Source organism: Oryx dammah, unplaced genomic scaffold (genome assembly GCF_014754425.2).
Source record: "Oryx dammah isolate SB20612 unplaced genomic scaffold, SCBI_Odam_1.1 HiC_scaffold_7, whole genome shotgun sequence".
NCBI classification, from domain to species: Eukaryota; Metazoa; Chordata; class Mammalia; order Artiodactyla; family Bovidae; genus Oryx; species Oryx dammah.
In genome coordinates this window covers 14,091,209-14,108,415 of record NW_024070191.1, presented here as the reverse complement: position 1 = coordinate 14,108,415, position 17,207 = coordinate 14,091,209, and the positions used below count along the sequence as shown (strand labels likewise).

The 17,207-nt window shown below is 45.2% G+C and overlaps 1 protein-coding gene across 3 annotated transcripts in view; it reads left to right on the top strand.

The window, feature by feature from the left end:
- The window catches only part of ACSL1 (acyl-CoA synthetase long chain family member 1), a 65,160-nt gene extending 48,198 nt beyond the window's left edge, over nt 1-16,962 (top strand). The window contains exons 11-21 of one of the 3 annotated variants that reach the window (XM_040243053.1): nt 894-971; nt 3,252-3,386; nt 5,323-5,457; nt 6,297-6,392; nt 7,203-7,275; nt 10,605-10,693; nt 11,691-11,807; nt 13,254-13,397; nt 14,661-14,762; nt 14,894-14,965; nt 15,319-16,962. In XM_040243053.1, coding sequence (XP_040098987.1) covers nt 894-971; nt 3,252-3,386; nt 5,323-5,457; nt 6,297-6,392; nt 7,203-7,275; nt 10,605-10,693; nt 11,691-11,807; nt 13,254-13,397; nt 14,661-14,762; nt 14,894-14,965; nt 15,319-15,459 — 1,182 coding nt within the window. In that variant the 3' untranslated portion in view covers nt 15,460-16,962. Of the gene's footprint in view, nt 1-893; nt 972-1,040; nt 1,119-3,251; nt 3,387-5,322; nt 5,458-6,296; nt 6,393-7,202; nt 7,276-10,604; nt 10,694-11,690; nt 11,808-13,253; nt 13,398-14,660; nt 14,763-14,893; nt 14,966-15,318 lie in introns of all 3 variants that reach the window. The other 2 variants (XM_040243054.1, XM_040243055.1) reach the window with 2 other exon arrangements.
- The last annotated feature ends 245 nt before the right edge of the window (nt 16,963-17,207 follow it).

The following is a 17,207-nucleotide window of genomic DNA, read 5'->3' as shown; positions in this document are numbered from 1 at the left end:
AATCTCAGATTATGGCACGATCAGGCTACATCACATATGATTGCTTTATTATGAAGGATGGCCCAGCCTCTGAGAAGGGAGAGCCCAACTCTAAGCTGGGCGCATCATCCCTAGGCAACTTGACAGAGCCTTTGTTTCTTAGTTGGTGGGGCAGCAGCTCTGTTGGCAGCCCCTATTTGGGCCAGAATTCTCTATATTAATAGCAAGAACATTCCATGCACATCCCTCATTGTGCCTGACCGTAAGTTAAGCTCATTCTTAGCCATGAAATGGGAACCAGATGTTACTTGAGATGCAGACCTGTCATGATCAGCATTTTATGGGAGAGCAAATTCCCTGGGGCCAGTTCAGAGCTTGCATTAAACACACTGGGATTTTTTTTTTTTAATGGGGTCTAGTAGGGCTTTAAGGTAAAAATGTTGATCAAACTAAAATGCTCAAAATATATTTGTACTGTAAATAAAAGGAACATGGAAATCTCCAAGTTTCTCTTCTTTTCTCCCCTAAATCCTTGACAACAAAAGATGCTGGTCTTTTGTTGGAGTGAAGCTTGTATTTCTTAAGGTGGAGCGGAGCTTGCTGGTCATCAAGGTCCTGTAGCTTTGAAAGTCTGGGTGCTTAGAGCACATGATATCTGGCCATCCCAATGTGGGCCACATTTTCCTAATTGTGACTCAAGTCCTGCATGGATTTACTTTGTCATTAAGAATGACCTCTACTCGATTTGAATAACTTATTAAAGTATTGCTTATCATTTCCTTTTTCAATGAGAAATAATTGCAGATGTAACCTCATGCTGTTACTTCTTAGCCTTGAAATATTACGTGCTCTGAAATAAATGGAGAATTCCTGGAAATCCTAATGCTTTTCTGCCCGCTGGTATCTGCTTGCAGAACACGTTCATTCCTACCTCAGATGACACTTTGATCTCTTTCTTGCCTCTGGCCCATATGTTTGAGAGAGTTGTAGAGGTAGGCACTGGGTTTTATTTTGCCTGTGCATGCACGTTTGTTTGTGTTCTAAGTCGTTGTGTTTTACAGAAAGCACTTATGTTGAATGCCAGTGACATACACATTTCGTTTTTACCGCTTGCACACATGTATGAGCAGCTCCTGCTGGTAAGTTCAAGTGTGTATACCGTCCTCCCTGTAGGCAGCTCTTTGCTCAGCCCCCGTTTTAGAAATAGAGCTAATTATTTAAGAGTATACTTTTTTTCTGGGTCCAGGTACTGAACTTTAATACTCATTTTAAAATTAGAAGCTCAAACTTTTGAAGGACACAAATATGAATTCAGAAAGATGAGCTGTAAATGTAGAATTTTTATGAATAGCATCCCACAAAGCCTGGTGAGGCTTGAGTTCTGTAAGATGTCTCTGTCTCTCTCTCTCTTTTTTTTTTTTTTTGGCCGTGCTGAGCAGCTTGTGGGATATTGGGTCCCTGACCAGGGATCACACCTGTGGCCTCCTGTGCTGGAAGCGTGAAGCTCTAACCACCAGACTTCCAGGAAAGTCCCAGAAGTTTTATTTTTGACTGTGCTTACCTATAAGGCACAAGTTGACTTCAGATTCATTTTTTTTCACCAATATCCCAAGTGCCCTTGGCAAAGTGGATGACCTTCAGCCAAGTTCTCCTTGAGCTGCTCACACACAGCTGTGTGACTCATTTAAAAGCTGACCAAGAACCATCTGTTTTTCCATCTTGGACAGTTTTGCTTTGTATGCTTATGGGAGAAACAGTGAGCACTGCTCATTCGTTTAATATCTATTCATGAAGCACCAGCTGTGTTTCAGGCACTGGACAGGTATTGGGGGGTGAGGGGCTGATAAAGACTCTGCGCTTTGACCAGCTGCCGCCCTGGAGGATTTACTTCTCCCAAAGGATCAAGGATCTGCCAGCCGACACTTCTGTTTCCTGCACGCCTCTGGAGACCTTGCACATGTACAGAGTGATCACAAATGTGTTGACAGTGGACCGTAGTTACCTCCCTAGTTTTCACAGTGCCCAGGAGCCAGTCCACACTGAACAAAACCTCTGAGCTTTAATTTTTAAACAATGAACCATGGTATACCGTTCTAAAGTGGTTTCTGCTTTCAAGCCTGAGGTCTTTTGTACTTCCGTTGCAGCGTCCCTTGAATCTCTCTTTTTAAAACTTAAAACAGGCAGACTCTTTGTCAAGTGCCTATGACCTGCCAGTGCAGCTTGCATCAGACAAGAGGAAGTTCAGGCACTAGGTTATAACCGAAGGCAGACTGTTCTGTGCAGTCTCAACTGCAGCGTATTCTGATGACTCAGATATTTTTTAGTTAGATACAAACAGGAAAAATGAGACCTTAAAAGGCTTGGACTGGGGCTTCCCTGGTGGCTCAGTGGTAAAGAATTCGCCTGCCAATGCAGGAGACATGAGTTTGATCCCTAATCTGGGAAGATCCCATGTGCCGTGGAGCAGCTAAGCCCGTGCCCTACGACCACTGAGCATGTGCTGTAGAGCCCGGGAGTCACAACTACTGAGCCCGTGTGTCTGAACTACTGAAGCCATGTGCGCTACAGCCCGTGCTCCGCAACAAGAAGCCACTGCAGTGAGAAACCCAAGCACCGCAACTAGAGAAAAGCCCCCACTCACGACAGCTAGAGGAAAGCTGCACAGCAGCTAAGACCCAGCACAGCCATAAATAAATAAACAAATATTATTTAGAAAGCTTAGACTGTAGGCAAGTAGCTAAGTTTTTATTATGGGATAAATTAGACCTAAATTTTCTGGAAGGCTAAAAATAACTTGGATTATCTGATACCATGTCCTTCCTGTGGCAGATACTGATCCTGAATCTAAAACAGCAGAACCTCTAAGATCATCACTAAAAACCACATTCCCTGGTTGCTGATTAGCTAGCTCCTCTATCTTTAGGATGATCAGGAGTAGTGCAATAGCCCCCTGTTGTACAAGGACCCTAAAACACGAGAATGCTGTTTCATTTTATTTTGTTTTATTTTTGGCCATGCCACATGGCATGTGGGATCTTACTTCCCTGACCAGGGATCCAGTCTGCAGCCCCTGCATTGGAAGCTCAGGGTCTTAACCACTGGACCGCTAGGGGAGTCCCAAGAATGTTGTTTTGAAAGCTCCCTACATTTAGGAACTTGTGATTTCTCGAAACTGGCTTGAAATGCTAAAACCAAAGCCTTGTGTGTCTGTGTGTGTTGTGTAACTCCTGCTGCAATGATGACACATTAGATATTTCTGTTTGCCTCCCTAGTGTGTGATGCTCTGTCATGGAGCTAAAATAGGATTTTTCCAAGGAGATATCAGGCTGCTTATGGATGATCTCAAGGCCCTTCAACCCACCGTCTTCCCCGTGGTCCCCAGACTGCTGAACCGGATGTTTGACCGAGTAAGTGCCAGGGGCAGAGTGTGGGATCTTGAACCCCAAATTCTCTGCAAACGTGGTGGCTGCTCTTGACTCGTGGGACTGCGGTTTACTCCACTGTTAAACCAGAGTCTATTTACCTCCCAGACCTGTGGGTGAGGATTATAAGAGAAAGCACTGTGAGCGTACCTTATAAATCAGAAGGCACAATACAGATGTGGGTTGGAGGTTGCTTTATTTTCACAATAAACTCTTGGAGCCTCCGTTTTCTCACCTTTACAATGGACTGTTACCTCCTCCTCCATCTCATAAAGTTGCTAATTGCATCACATGAAAATTATAGCTATCAAATGATTTTATTGGGCTTCCCAGGTGGCTCAGACAGTAAAGAAGAGTCTGCCTGCAATGCTGGAGACCCAGATTTGATCCCCGGAGCAGGAAGATCCCCTGGAGAAGAAAATGGCAACCCACTCCAGTAATCTTGCCTGGAGAATCCCATGGAGAGAGGAGCCTGGCGGGCTACAGTCTGTGGGATCTCAAAAGAGTCAGACATGACTGAGCAACTAATGCTTCCGCTTTCATACTCGTGTCTAGGGTAACAAGAGAGTAGAAAACCTGGCTTAAAACTCAACAAACAAAAAATGAAAATAATGAAGATAATAACTGTGAAATGATTTTATAAATTGTAAAGTTCCACCATGTGTAAAAATGCTACCTACTTAGCAGCCACATTGGGAGACGTGACTAAGCCAAGCCCGGGACCAAGAGAAGGTGGTGGGCTGTTGGACCACAGGCCCACAGCCAGGGCAGGACGCTGTGTGGTGGGAGCAGTCTTCACGGTGGATTTGCACAGGGCAGTTTTAATGCCCTTCATGTTGAAGCATGGCTTTTGTCATCTATGAGAACGTCTCACTTTTTTTTACATTTTTGTTTTCCTGCCAGCTAAAACTCCCCAGTTTCCGTGGGAGGTTTTAGCTTCTGTTAATCTTTTGTGGTGGTGATTGTTTAGTCACTCCGTTGTGTCTGACTCTGTGACCCCATGGACTGTAGCCCGCCAGGCTCCTCTGTCCATGGGATTTCCCAGGAAAGAATACTGGAGTGGGTTGCCATTTCCTCTTCCAGGGGATCTTCCCGACCCAGGTGTTGAACCCACATCACCTGCATTGCAGATATAGTCTTCTTTCTCATTTTTTTTAATGGTTCTTTTTTTTTTTTTTTTAAGAAAATTGTAAGGCAGCCTTATTGAGATATAAGTCACATTATATATGATTCACCCATTTAAGTGTCTTTAGTGCAAGTCAAAGGTTTTTAGTACATTCACAGAGTTCTGCAACTATCATTAAAGTCCATTTTAGAACATTTGTATCACTCCAGAAAGAATGTGGTATCATCCCCCCCCCCCACTACCTCCCTCTACCCCATAAAATGAATCTATTTCCTGAGCTTATACATTTCCCTATTCTGGATTTTGATATGAGTGGGATCACGGAGTATTCTTTTGTGACTGGCTTCTTCCACTTAAGTATGCTTTCCAAGTACATACATGTCATAGCCTGGATCCATACTTCGTTCCTTTTAATGGTCAAATAATATTCCACTGCATGGGTGCAACATGTTTTATTTATCTGTCTAGCCATTGATGGTCAGTGGGGTTGTTTCCTCTTTTAGGCTGTTATGAATAATACTGCTGTGAACATCCACAGGCAAGGGCTCTATGGACATGTCTTTTCATTCTCTTAGGTATGTGCCCAGGAGCAGAATTGCTGGGTCATGACTAACTCTGTGTTTAACTGAGGAACTACCAGTCTGTTTTCTAAAGCAGCTGAACCATTTTACATCCCCGCCAGCAATGCATGAAGGTTCCAGTTTCTCCACATCTTCACCAACACTTGTTGTTACCTGACGTTTTCATTCTTGCATTCTACTCATCGGGAAACCTTCTCATCTCTTGACTCATTAGATTTTTGGACAAGCAAACACCACGCTGAAGCGATGGCTGTTGGACTTTGCCTCCAAGAGGAAAGAGGCTGAACTTCGCAGTGGCATCATTAGAAACAACAGCCTCTGGGATAAACTGATCTTCCACAAAATACAGGTAGCATGTTGACTCTCAACTATTGCTTGTCATCTAAACTAATTTGGCTTTCAAACTTTCTGTGAGGGCTCTTTTTTTAAATTAAATAGTTGATGTACAATTTTATATAAGTGACAGGCATACAATACAGTGAGTCACAATTTTTAAAGATGATGTTCCATTTATTGTTATTATCAAATATTGGCTATATTCACCTAATATATCCTTGTGCAATATATCCTTGTAGCTTATTTTATACCTAGTTGTTTGTACCTCTTAATCCCCTACCCCTTTATTGTGCGAGAGCTCTTTTTAAAAGAGAAGGTCAGCGAGAAAGAGAATTTCTGGCACATTTCTTAAAACTAAGGACAAAGCCATTAGCAAAATCTCAGTGTCCAAGAAAATTCTGAATAGTGTTTCACTATCCAGGGCAGAAAAGGGATCAGGTAGCATAGCCTTTCTGATTCTCCATTTTGTTTTACTTTTCTGGAACTCTTAAGGTTATTTTTTTAGACATGAGTGATAAAAAAAATATGGAATAATAGTGTGTTCCCCAAACTGTGATAGTTGCCACAAACCAACAACACTCTTGTTCTAATTCCTCAAAACACTTGTGAGTGTAGAGGTGTTGCTTTGCTATCCACAGCCGTTGAGAGTGAGTGGCATGGTTTTGGGTGGAACCAACCATTAGGGTGTCCGTCTTGGAGCGCCTGTGGTGCTTTTGCGGAGTGAAGTTCTGTGCAGCCCGCCGACCAGGAGCTGGTGGGCTAGGGCATCGGGGTTCCCAGAAGGAATCTTGGAGAAGACCACTGCTCTCCAGTCACTTGCCCTCACCCTCTCCCCTCTTCCTGCCTTGCAAGTCGAGCCTGGGAGGAAAAGTGAGGCTGATGATCACAGGAGCAGCGCCCGTGTCTGCCACCGTGCTCACCTTCCTGAGGGCCGCGCTGGGCTGCCAGGTGAGGGGCTCCCTGCCGCTCGGCTCTCAGCTGACTCCTGCCCATGCGGCCGCTTTCCGAAAGGCTGTCTTCTTTGCTTGCGCGTGCCCCTTCTTTTCTTCGGATGTGTTATTCCTGGGTGGCTTGGAGAAAGAAGTACATGCACAGCTTGGAGATCCTGCAGTTCCAGAGCAGTGCAGTAAAGCCAGTGTCACAGTAAAGCGAGTCTCCTGAACTTTTTGGTTTCTCGGTACATATAAAAGCCCTGTCTACACCAGACTGTAGTCTAGTAAGTGTGCAGTAGCATTATGTCCAAAAAACAAGGCATTGTATATACCTTAAAAATACTTCATTGCTAAAAAATGCTAACCATCTTCTGACAACACAGCGTTGCCACCAACCTTCAGTTTGTAAGACATGCAGTCTCTGGTGTGCCTGCATGTATCTTTCACCTCTGGCAGAGTATGTGTTGTGTTCACCATTGGGTAATTTTCACTGGGGTAAGGCACAAAAGATGCCTTTAGATCAGGCGTGAGGGTTTGGGGATGGGTCATAAACCACGCAGAGACCCTGGCTTACGTGGAGGGAGCATCAGAGACTGGGTGACAAGTAGCCGTGAGCCCGCAGAGCGAGTGCATCCCTGGGTGGATCCTGCAAAGTGTGACCTGTGCAGCATTGTCTTCTGTGTGTGAGCATGCTCACGCTGTAATAAAGCGTGTTGTAACGTGTGGGCTGAGGTTTCTAATCCGGCTAGAGGAACTTAGTTACTGAGCACTTGCAGTGGAAGTGTGACTGTCCCCTCTCCTTCTGTCCCTTCGCCTGGGCACCCAGTTCTACGAAGGCTACGGACAGACCGAGTGCACCGCCGGCTGCTGCCTGACTGTTCCTGGAGACTGGACCGCAGGTACAGGGGCAGGACTTTGCTCACGAGGACCTCACTCTTCACATCAAAATTGTTGGAACTGGGTTAACTAACCAACTTAAACAAGTGCTGTGTCTCCGATGATTTGGCCTTGGGGCCAACAATCCTGTGAACCCGGGAGCCCTGTGGATGGGTCTCCCAGGGTGTAGTGGTGATCTGGAGGCTCTGACTTGTCAGGCTGGGTGGAGCTCACATCTGAAGACGGTGCCTTTATACCAGGTTCAGAGTGCTTGGCCTACCAGAGCTTTCCGGGAGGCGCTTGGGGCCTGATTACTTGCTGGTGAATTTTAATGGCATTTCCACTGTGTGCTGCACTTGGTGTTGAGACCCCAGGCAGAAATAAACACAAGTCCTTTTTCCCGAAAGGAAAGAACAGTGGAGGATAAACACAAGTACCTGTTCTGGATGGGGTTTTGTGCTAGGCACTGAGGGACACAGATTACGTGCATTTCATCCCGACAACATGCCTGTGAGGTCAGCCTTGTCCCCTGGGAGGACACGGTTGATTGTTGACTAAGAAGCTTGTCCATAAAGTCTAAGAATTTATATAGCTTTATGCTTCAGAGCCAGGATCCCAGCCCACGTCTGACCACAAGACTTGTATGCCTCCCCTGTCCCATACCAGCAGTGTACTCTATACTTTGATCAAAAGATTCCCTGATACAGTTGCCATTTTAAATGTTTGAATATCTAATGACACAGATTCTAATATCAGGCTGTCTCTGGGAACATCATTCTGTTGCAGTTGGCACTGACAGTTTATGAACCTTTTCACAGCACTTACTTTTTAATTCCTGGTGCCTTACCAGCTAGAGAATTTGGAATAGTGACCACTTTAAGCTAAAATGATCAAAACATTGGAAGAATGATTTGTGACACTCTTAAAACTTAATCTGATTTCTGTTATTTTTGTTTTGGGAAAATAGCCCAGTCCTAGCACTCTTTGGTTAGGACTGGAAAAGGTCAGTTTTCATTCCAGTCCCAAAGAAAGGCAATGCCAAAGAATGCTCAAACTACCGCATAATTGCACTCATCTCACACACTAGTAAAGTAATGCTCAAAATTCTCCAAGCCAGGCTTCAGCAATACATGAACCGTGAACTTCCAGATGTTCAAGCTGGTTTTAGAAAAGGCAGAGGAACCAGAGATCAAATTGCCAACATCCGGTGGATTGTGGAAAAAGGAAGAGAGTTCCAGAAAAACATCTATTTCTGCTTTATTGACTATGCCAAAGCCTTTGACTGTGTGGATCACAATAAACTGTGGAAAATTCTGAAAGAGATGGGAATACCAGACCACCTGACTTGCCTTTTGAGAAACCTATATGCAGGTCAGGAAGCAACAGTTAGAACTGGACATGGAACAACACACTGGTTCCAAATGAAAAGGAGTACGTCAAGGCTGTATATTGTCACCTTGCTTATTTAACTTCTATGCAGAGTACATCATGAGAAACACTGGGCTGGAGGAAGCACAAGCTGCAATCAAGATTGCTGGATGAAGTATCAATGACCTCAGATATGCAGATGACACCACCCTTATGGCAGAAAGTAAAGAAGAACTAAAGAGCCTCTTGATGAAGGTGAAAGAGGAGAGTGAAAAATTTGGCTTAAAGCTCAACATTCAGAAAACGAAGATCATGGCATCCATTCTCATCACTTCATGGCAAATAGATGGGGAAACAGTGGAAACAGTGTCAGGCTTTTATTTTTTGGGCTCCAAAATCACTGCAAATGGTGATTGCAGCCATGAAATTAAAAGACACTTCCTCTTTGGAAGGAAAGTTATGACCAACCAAGATAGCATATTCAAAAGCAGAGACATTACTTTGCCAACAAAGGTCCGTCTAGTCAAGGCTATGGTTTTTCCAGTGGTCATGTATGGATGTGAGTTGGACTGTGAAGAAAGCTGAGCACCGAAGAATTGATGCTTTTGAACTGTGGTGTTGGAGAAGACTCTTGAGAGTCCCTTGGACTGCAAGGAGATCCAACCAGTCCATTCTAAAGGAGATCAGTCCTGGCTGTTCTTTGGAAGGACTGATGCTGAAGCTGAAACTCCAATACTTTAGCCACCTGATGCGAAGAGTTGACTCATTGGAAAAGACTCTGATGCTGGGAGGGATTGGGGGCAGGAGGAGATGGGGACGACAGAGGATGAGATGGCTGGATGGCATCACCTACTCAATGGACATGAGTTTGGGTAAGCTCCAGGAGTTGGTGATGGACAGGGAGGCCTTGTGTGCTGTGGTTCATGGGGTCACAAAGAGTTGGACACGAATAAACTGAACTGAACTGAACTGAACTGAGCACCCTTTGGCAAGAGAGTGAAGTGAGCTGTGAAAAGAAGCCTTGTCCTGTCTTAATGAATTTACGTATAAAACATGTTCTTTCTTAATCTAGGGGAAAAGGCCATATTAGTCAAAACCATCTGACCGAACATGGTTTATTCTCATAGAGAACGCAGACATTAATTACATCTGTATAAGGGAGAGCAGGGCCATCGTGAAAGGTTGTTGTTGAATCACGACACCGGGATTCTTGGCCTCCGGAGGAGAAGAATTCAATCCGGGGCCAGAGACAAGGCTTGATCGCTCAGAGCTTTTGTGTAATAAAGTTTTATTAAAGTATAAAGGAGATAGAGAAAGCTTCTGACATAGGCATCAGAAGGGGGTAGAAAGAGTACCCACTTAGTGTTAGCAATGACGTTATATACTCTCCAATGAATCCAAAGAATGTCTGGAGATTGTAAAGACCTCACCAGACCTACTCTCATAATTTACATTTTAAGATAACAGAATTAGTCAAGAAGGTTTAATCCAGAGACTGTCCTCAGGCAGAATACATTATTGTTATATAATCCTAAGGAATGTAGAGAAGGAAAAAAAGTTTGTCCTTTCTTCCTCCTTGAGAATTCCAGACCCCTCTCTCCTTGGGGACCCCTAGACTTTTATCAACCTGCCTAGGAAATGACTCTCTCAATCGGATCATAGGAACCACATAAAAGTTTTAGAAAACCCACTTCCAGGTATTCAAAGAAACCCTAAAAATCAGCAGCCAAATCATTTACACTTTGAAAAGTAATTCGGAGCATCAGACTTAGGAAAGGTCCCTAAGAGACTTTTGAATGTTTCTCTTTTCTGGGAATAAACTCTGAATTAGTTTGCCAGGGGGAGACAGACTGTGTTTGCCAAGCCAGAGGTTTGCACCAGCTGTTCTCAGCATGAGAACAGGGCTTGTTTGGGATCAAAGCAATCTGGCCTAAGGATATTGGTTGTCACATTAGGAGTGATCATTCTTTTATTTGATACACAGGCCATGTTGGTCCCCCAATGCCTTGCAGCATTATCAAGCTTGTTGATGTGGAAGAAATGAATTACCTGGCTGCCAAGGGCGAGGGTGAGGTGAGTAAAACCCCCAAAGTCACCCCCTCAGGGCAATCGCCTCCGGTAACCAGCCACTTCTGTAACCAGCCACTTCTCAGCACTGCGGCAGGTGAAGCCACTGAGCTTGGTATTGCTGCTGATCTTGCAGTCATACAGGCTTCTTTTGGAAGGTGCATATGTCTTAAGTCTCGGGGTGGAGGCGTGGGGGGCACCAGCACCACCTTCTGCCACCAGCACAATGGGGCTGAGGGCCCAGGAGGGCGGAAAGGCTTCAGGGCCCAAAGTCCCTGGCCCCGGCTTCCTGTCTGCTGACTGCCCTCAGTGCCTGAGTGACCGCTGGCTAGTGGAAGGTATGCCCAACTGCTGTGTGACTTCATCCCCTTTGGGGCTTTCTGGCAGCTTGGAGCCAGAACCTAGGGTGATCGTGAGCCCCAGAATCTGCAGCCGAAGACATTCAGGAAGGAAGTGGGGGCATTGGAGGTACCAGCACATCAGTGAGGCTCTGGTAGCTCCCTCTGGATCCTGGCATTCAGAGTCTGGTTGAGGGAGACATACATGCACGCGCGCGCGCACACACACACACACACACACGCAAACACACATACACGCACACACATGCAGTTTCCTCTGGAGAAGTCCCAGTCAGTGCTCTTAACAGATCATCTTTCTTCCCCCTCCTATCTCACTGAGATGGAACTGATGCCAGCACTGTCTAAGGTGATTTGAGTCGCGGGTATTGTGAAATGATCACGGCCGTGGGTTTTGTAACCATCCATCATCTCATACCGGTAACAAAAAGAAGAAAAGGGATTTTTTTTCCCCCCTTGTGATGAGAGCTCTTAAGATCGCCTTTCTTAACAACTTGAAAACATCCCACGCAGCCATGCCAAGTGTAGTTGCCATGCTGTATGTGACATCCCCGGTCCTTACTTACCTTATAACTGGATGTTTGTACCTTTCACCCACTTCTTCCAATTCGCATGGCCACACCTCCCTCGCCCTCTTTTTCCTTCAGGTATGTGTGAAAGGCTCAAACGTTTTTCAAGGCTACTTGAAAGACCCAGTGAAAACAGCAGAAGCTCTGGATAAAGACGGCTGGTTACACACGGGGGACATTGGAAAGTGGTTACCAGTAAGTGGTCCCCTCCCTTGTCAGGAAGACGAGCCCCAACACAGCCACGGCACCCTGACTCTCCCCCGTCTTTCTCCCTCCCTTCCTCTCGTGCAGGAAACAAGGTTATGTTTAGCATCCTCCTGTAGCATTTTCACTGTAACTGCTGCACATAGGTTTTGTTTTGATACCTGACATCCTTTCTGGTTGCTGCTTCTGGTCTGAAATCCAGAAACACTGTGACTGGCTTTTCCCATTTCAGTACTGTGCCTTGAAGTTGAGGCCTTGGTTCATTTTGGGTAGAGGGGAGAGAGCACTGTATTTAAGCTGCTGGGAATGAATGACAGGCCAGAATTTGTGAACACATACGTTTCTTAGCATTGTCATCTCAGTAAAAACAGGGTAAGTGTTTAGAGGTTGAGGCCAAGCCCTTTGAGTGTAGCCTCAGAACTGTTTACCGTAGAGAAATTCAGAGTTCATCTCAGGAGTCAAGATGCTGTTGCAAGAAGCAACATAGGTGTCACCACTCTTGCTGTTGTGGTGACAACCATTGCTTTTTAAAGTCATTACTGATTTTCGTTGCAAACACTCCAATGGCTAGTGTAGTTATTATTATTGTGTAATTGTTCAAGTCTTACAGATTTAAGGTGCTTAATTTATTTTTTTTGCCTGAAAAAATATCCCCACCCCAAATTAATTCAGATTTCAGAATACCCAGGCTGTTTAGAAATAAGTCAAGTCCCTCTTTCCAGACTCAGGAGGGATTAAGTATCCATCCTAATTCTGACTCTGGCTCTGAGGAGCCCGTCTAATCCTAATCTTCGTGGACCTTAGTCTGCTCCTGTTGGAACCGGAGGAGAACTGTTGCAGGCTGAGAGAACCCTGGGCACTTTCCAGCAGATGACTCTGGGAAGTGAGCGAGTGACCTGGGGTGGGAATGGGGCTTTGGGTTACCAGAGGTGGGGAGGCAGGCACCACTGGCGTTTTCGAGTCTGGCCCAGAGATTCTGACGTCCCCACAGTCATCACCCAGAGAGCCGGGAGCAGGGACAGAGGGCTGCAAGCTGGTCCTCTGCAGCCTCTGCTCCACACCGAGCACCGTGGGGAGGATGAGCGCATCTCTCCTCAGGAGTACCTTGACCCCGTCTCAGGCCCCTGTGACATGGAGTAAAGCTCTCCAAGCTGAAGGGAGCAAGCGGGGTGCTCTAGTTGGCTGAGAGGTGGAAGTGGAGTGAGAGGGACTCCCTCATCCCTTCTCTATCTCACTACTCAGCCTAAGGAGGTTACATAATCTCTGTCAGCCTCAGTTTGTCTCTCTGTAAAATGGGTTAATAGCCAACTCCTGCCAGACCTTATTAGGATTAAGTAATAGTGCACAGGAAATGCTCAGTACCCTGCGTGGCCAGTGCTGGGGGGAAACAGCCCTGGGACCTGCTCACAGCCCATTGCCCTCTGTACCCCCAAACAGAATGGCACCTTGAAGATCATTGACAGGAAGAAGCACATCTTTAAACTGGCACAAGGGGAGTACATAGCTCCCGAGAAGATTGAAAACATCTACCAGCGAAGTGAACCTATCGCTCAGGTGTTTGTCCACGGAGAGAGCTTGCAGGTATGTGCTGCCCGCCAGGAGCTCTGTGGCCGGCGGGACACATGTATGCCTATAGCTGGTTCATACTCATTGCCAAAAGCATCACAATATTATAAGACATCCAGGTACCTTCAGTGTAATGGGAAGTTTGCCACATGTGTGAACTGGCTTTCTGACTCTCTGACTTTGATGCCTGACTTGCTAGAACATAATCAACATGTTATTGGGTTTCATTGCTTGGCATTTCTTTTCTTTTTTTCTGTTTTCTCCCCTCATCTATTTTGTAACTAGCAATTTGTGTCTCTTATTCTTGGCAGTTCTTAGTCTGCTATACCAAGGGAAGTGGCGTAAAAATACTGGGGGATAGGTAAAATAAGCTTCTAATTTAATTACGAGGAGAAATATTGACATATGGGTGATAAGAAAGCTTAGCATTTTCAGACATATTAAACCTAACTTATTTATGGTATACCTTCTGCATCATTCTTGAGCAAATGATGGTTTGGAAGCCAGCATATCTTAAAGTTGAAAACTAATGGCAGTATTGCAATGGAACCTCATTTACCAAAATTCTGGACAGGTGGTGGAAAGGAAGAGAATGGGTTCTAGTTTTCTGAGGGTGACTATTTCTACAAATCAGAGGGGACACATGTATGCCTAGAGCTGGTTCATATTCATTGCAAAAAGCATCACAATATTATAAAGTAATTATCCTCCTATTTAAATAAATTTTAAAATATTTCTACAAATCTTGAAATTTTCAAATAATTGTGGCAGAATATTTTCCTATAAGAAAATACACCTATTTTTCTTCAAGAATGCACTGCATCTTCTTAGACCTGGCCTACTATGCCTTTGATTTTTATTTCGTTTCATTGTCACTCAATTGTAAAGAATGAGGTGCTAGAGTTCTTTTTAAAGTGAATCTGCATATATTTTCTTTTTGTCTTTTTATAAAGCAGTTATCTGATATCTATCCCATTATTTGCTTATTTGACCCTATTTTTTTAAGTATATATAAAAATAAGTAAAAACTAGGGTTTTATTATATTTTGATTTCCAGTGGTTCTTTGAAAACATTTATTGCAGAATTCCCGATACTGTCTGTATTTCAGAGGCAGGCGTTAACCTGGGCCCTGTGGATGCCAGGGCTGTTAACATGCTCTGAAGAGAGGGTCTCTAACTCCCAGATTCTCCCAGGGGCCCACGAAGCAGATAATAAGGAACTACAATTTTAGAACATCAGGACCAAACTGTGTAATAACTCACTTGTCTCTGTTAAAGGCATTTCTCATAGCGATTGTGGTACCAGACGTTGAGATACTAGGTGCCTGGGCCCAGAAGAGAGGCATTGTGGGCTCCTTTGAAGAACTATGCAGAAACAAGGTGGGTTCCAAAGTGTGCAGCCATCCTCCTGAGTTTCCCTTTGCGTTAAGTGCAAAGTGCAGGGACCCCTGCCCCCCGTGCCCGCTGAACCCACCACGGGAATAAGGATCCTGTTTTTCTTACCTTATTAGGATGTCAAAAAAGGTATTCTAGAAGACATGGTGAGAATTGGGAAGGAGTCTGGCCTGAAACCATTTGAACAGGTAAGACTCACATCCAAGTGTATGAATTCCCGAAAAATGGGTTTTTGACTTGAGGGTGTTTTTGGTGAACAGGTTCTAGAAGAGGATGAGGTGATGTAAAGACATCATGCGGAAGAGACAGTGGTGTGGTTTGGCTGGGGAGGGATTTCTGTAACCAGGGGGGTGTATCCTCTTCCTGGGGGGCCAGGCTGTGGTCCTGATTCTGTCCTGATATCAGGCCACTGCCCTACCCTATGTTGAGATGGTGCAGCTGGCCTGGCCTGTGAAGCTGGCAGGAATGGCCCAGAAGGGTTTTTATCCCTTCAGAAGCATCTGTCCTCCTTGCCTCCTTTGACTTCCTGGTCTCTTTACAGGTCAAAGGCATCTATCTCCACCCTGAACTCTTCTCTATCGACAATGGCCTTCTGACCCCAACCATGAAGGCTAAAAGGCCAGAGCTTCGGAATTATTTCAGATCACAGATCGATGAGCTTTACTCCACCATCAAAGTCTAACGCGAGGGAGGAAGCGGAGGGGAGTTTGACAGCGGCAGGAAGGGAGGGAGCATCCTCGGGTGCCTCTCCCATCCAGATTCTCGTCATAGGAGCCTGGAGGGAACGGAACACTGCCTTATAGCCACCTCGCGTCGCAGACCGTGTCCACGGTGATCCACGATTTCCAAAACGAGCCTTAAAAAATCGTAGAGGGGAAACTGCAAACGTGCTAAGTTCTTTACCAATTCCTCAGTTACAAAGGCGGGTGAACACTTTGTCTCCCCGATCTGCTAACCAAAGGGTTAGGACTTTGCTCTTTCTGAGATGTCTGCTACACACTGCAAATTCTGCAGATTTCTGCTGCTCAAAGAGTCCCGTGCACTGGAGGGAACCACCGTTCCAACAAGCAAGACCTGGCTCGCCTGCAGGAGGTCGCAAGAGGACCAGAGGGTTTATTTGTTTTTGTTTTTTTTTTAAATCCCTGCTACCCTCCCTTCCCTGTGTCACACTCACTCTCACGAACCTTCTGATTAACCCCTGTCCTTCCTGTCGGAGCAGAGGTTCTCAGTGAAGCAAAGGGCAGACCCAGCTCAAAACAGCACAGGTATTGAATCCTGGATGGATGGCCGCTCACCAGAGAGGATGGATTTTGGTGCCCATAGAGCAGAATATTCTCCAACCCTCTTCTCCAGACCCAATTTCCTGATTTCCTCCATCTGTCGCCTCCCAGGGGTTATTAAAAAAAAAAAAATCTGCCTTAGATTCTGCAGTGAAGACAAGCATTTCAACAAGGAAACAGTTACCTGGATCAACCATGCTCAACTGTGACGCCTGAATAACTGTCCACTTTACCTTCGATGAACCGGTCACTCTGTCTCTGATGGATTTTAATGTGGTTTTCATATCGAAAGTATGTTGTGCTCAAGTGGCTTTTCCCCGCCTCCTCCTCCCCCCCGGAATATAAACTCTCAGGCAAGGCATGTCTTTAAAAATATTAAGGAGGTAGATACACTTGGGTACTTATTGAAATGGATGGTGATAAATAAATGCTCTTCTATCGTAATGCTACTTGATTTCTATGAAATATATTTGACAAGCCAAAATTCTAGGACATAGGAATCTGGAAAACTCATTTCCTGGGATTAGATTCTCAGGGTTTTTTTTTTTTTTTTTTTAAGTTAATGTGGGAAATTAGCCGCATTTCACTTTTACTGCAAGTCTTTGCCACATGTGACTGAACTTAGTTTTCATTTGTACACCGAAAGCAGTTGTTTTGGGAAAGAGGAGTACCTGTATTATACAAGCACAACAGGGTTTGCCCTAAAGAGCTGTCGTTGTTATAACACTATTTGGTAGCCTAACTTCATACGTGTACTCTTAATTGCCCAAGAAGTCAATAATTTGTCACATCGGGGTTTTGAATGTTTGCTTTAAGTGTTGGCTCTTTCTATGTTTTATAAACCAAAACAGAATTTCCAAAAACAGTGAAGGAAACCAAAATAAATATTTCTGCATTTCAAGCGAGTTGAGTGACGTCTCCGTTTTTCATGGGAGGGCTGGGGCGGCCTCAGATGAGCACGCGCAAAGAGCAGGACGGGCTCAGCCACAGGCTCCTCCCTGTGTGTCCTCCCTTCCCCGGCCTGCTTCTCGGGGCGCGTCATCCCGCCACTTTCAGATGCTGAACCGGGGCTCCAACCCGTTCCCGCAGCAGCGATCCTGCTGTGTTTCAAAGGAGAAAGTCATGGTGTGAATGGCACAGGTGTTCTTGA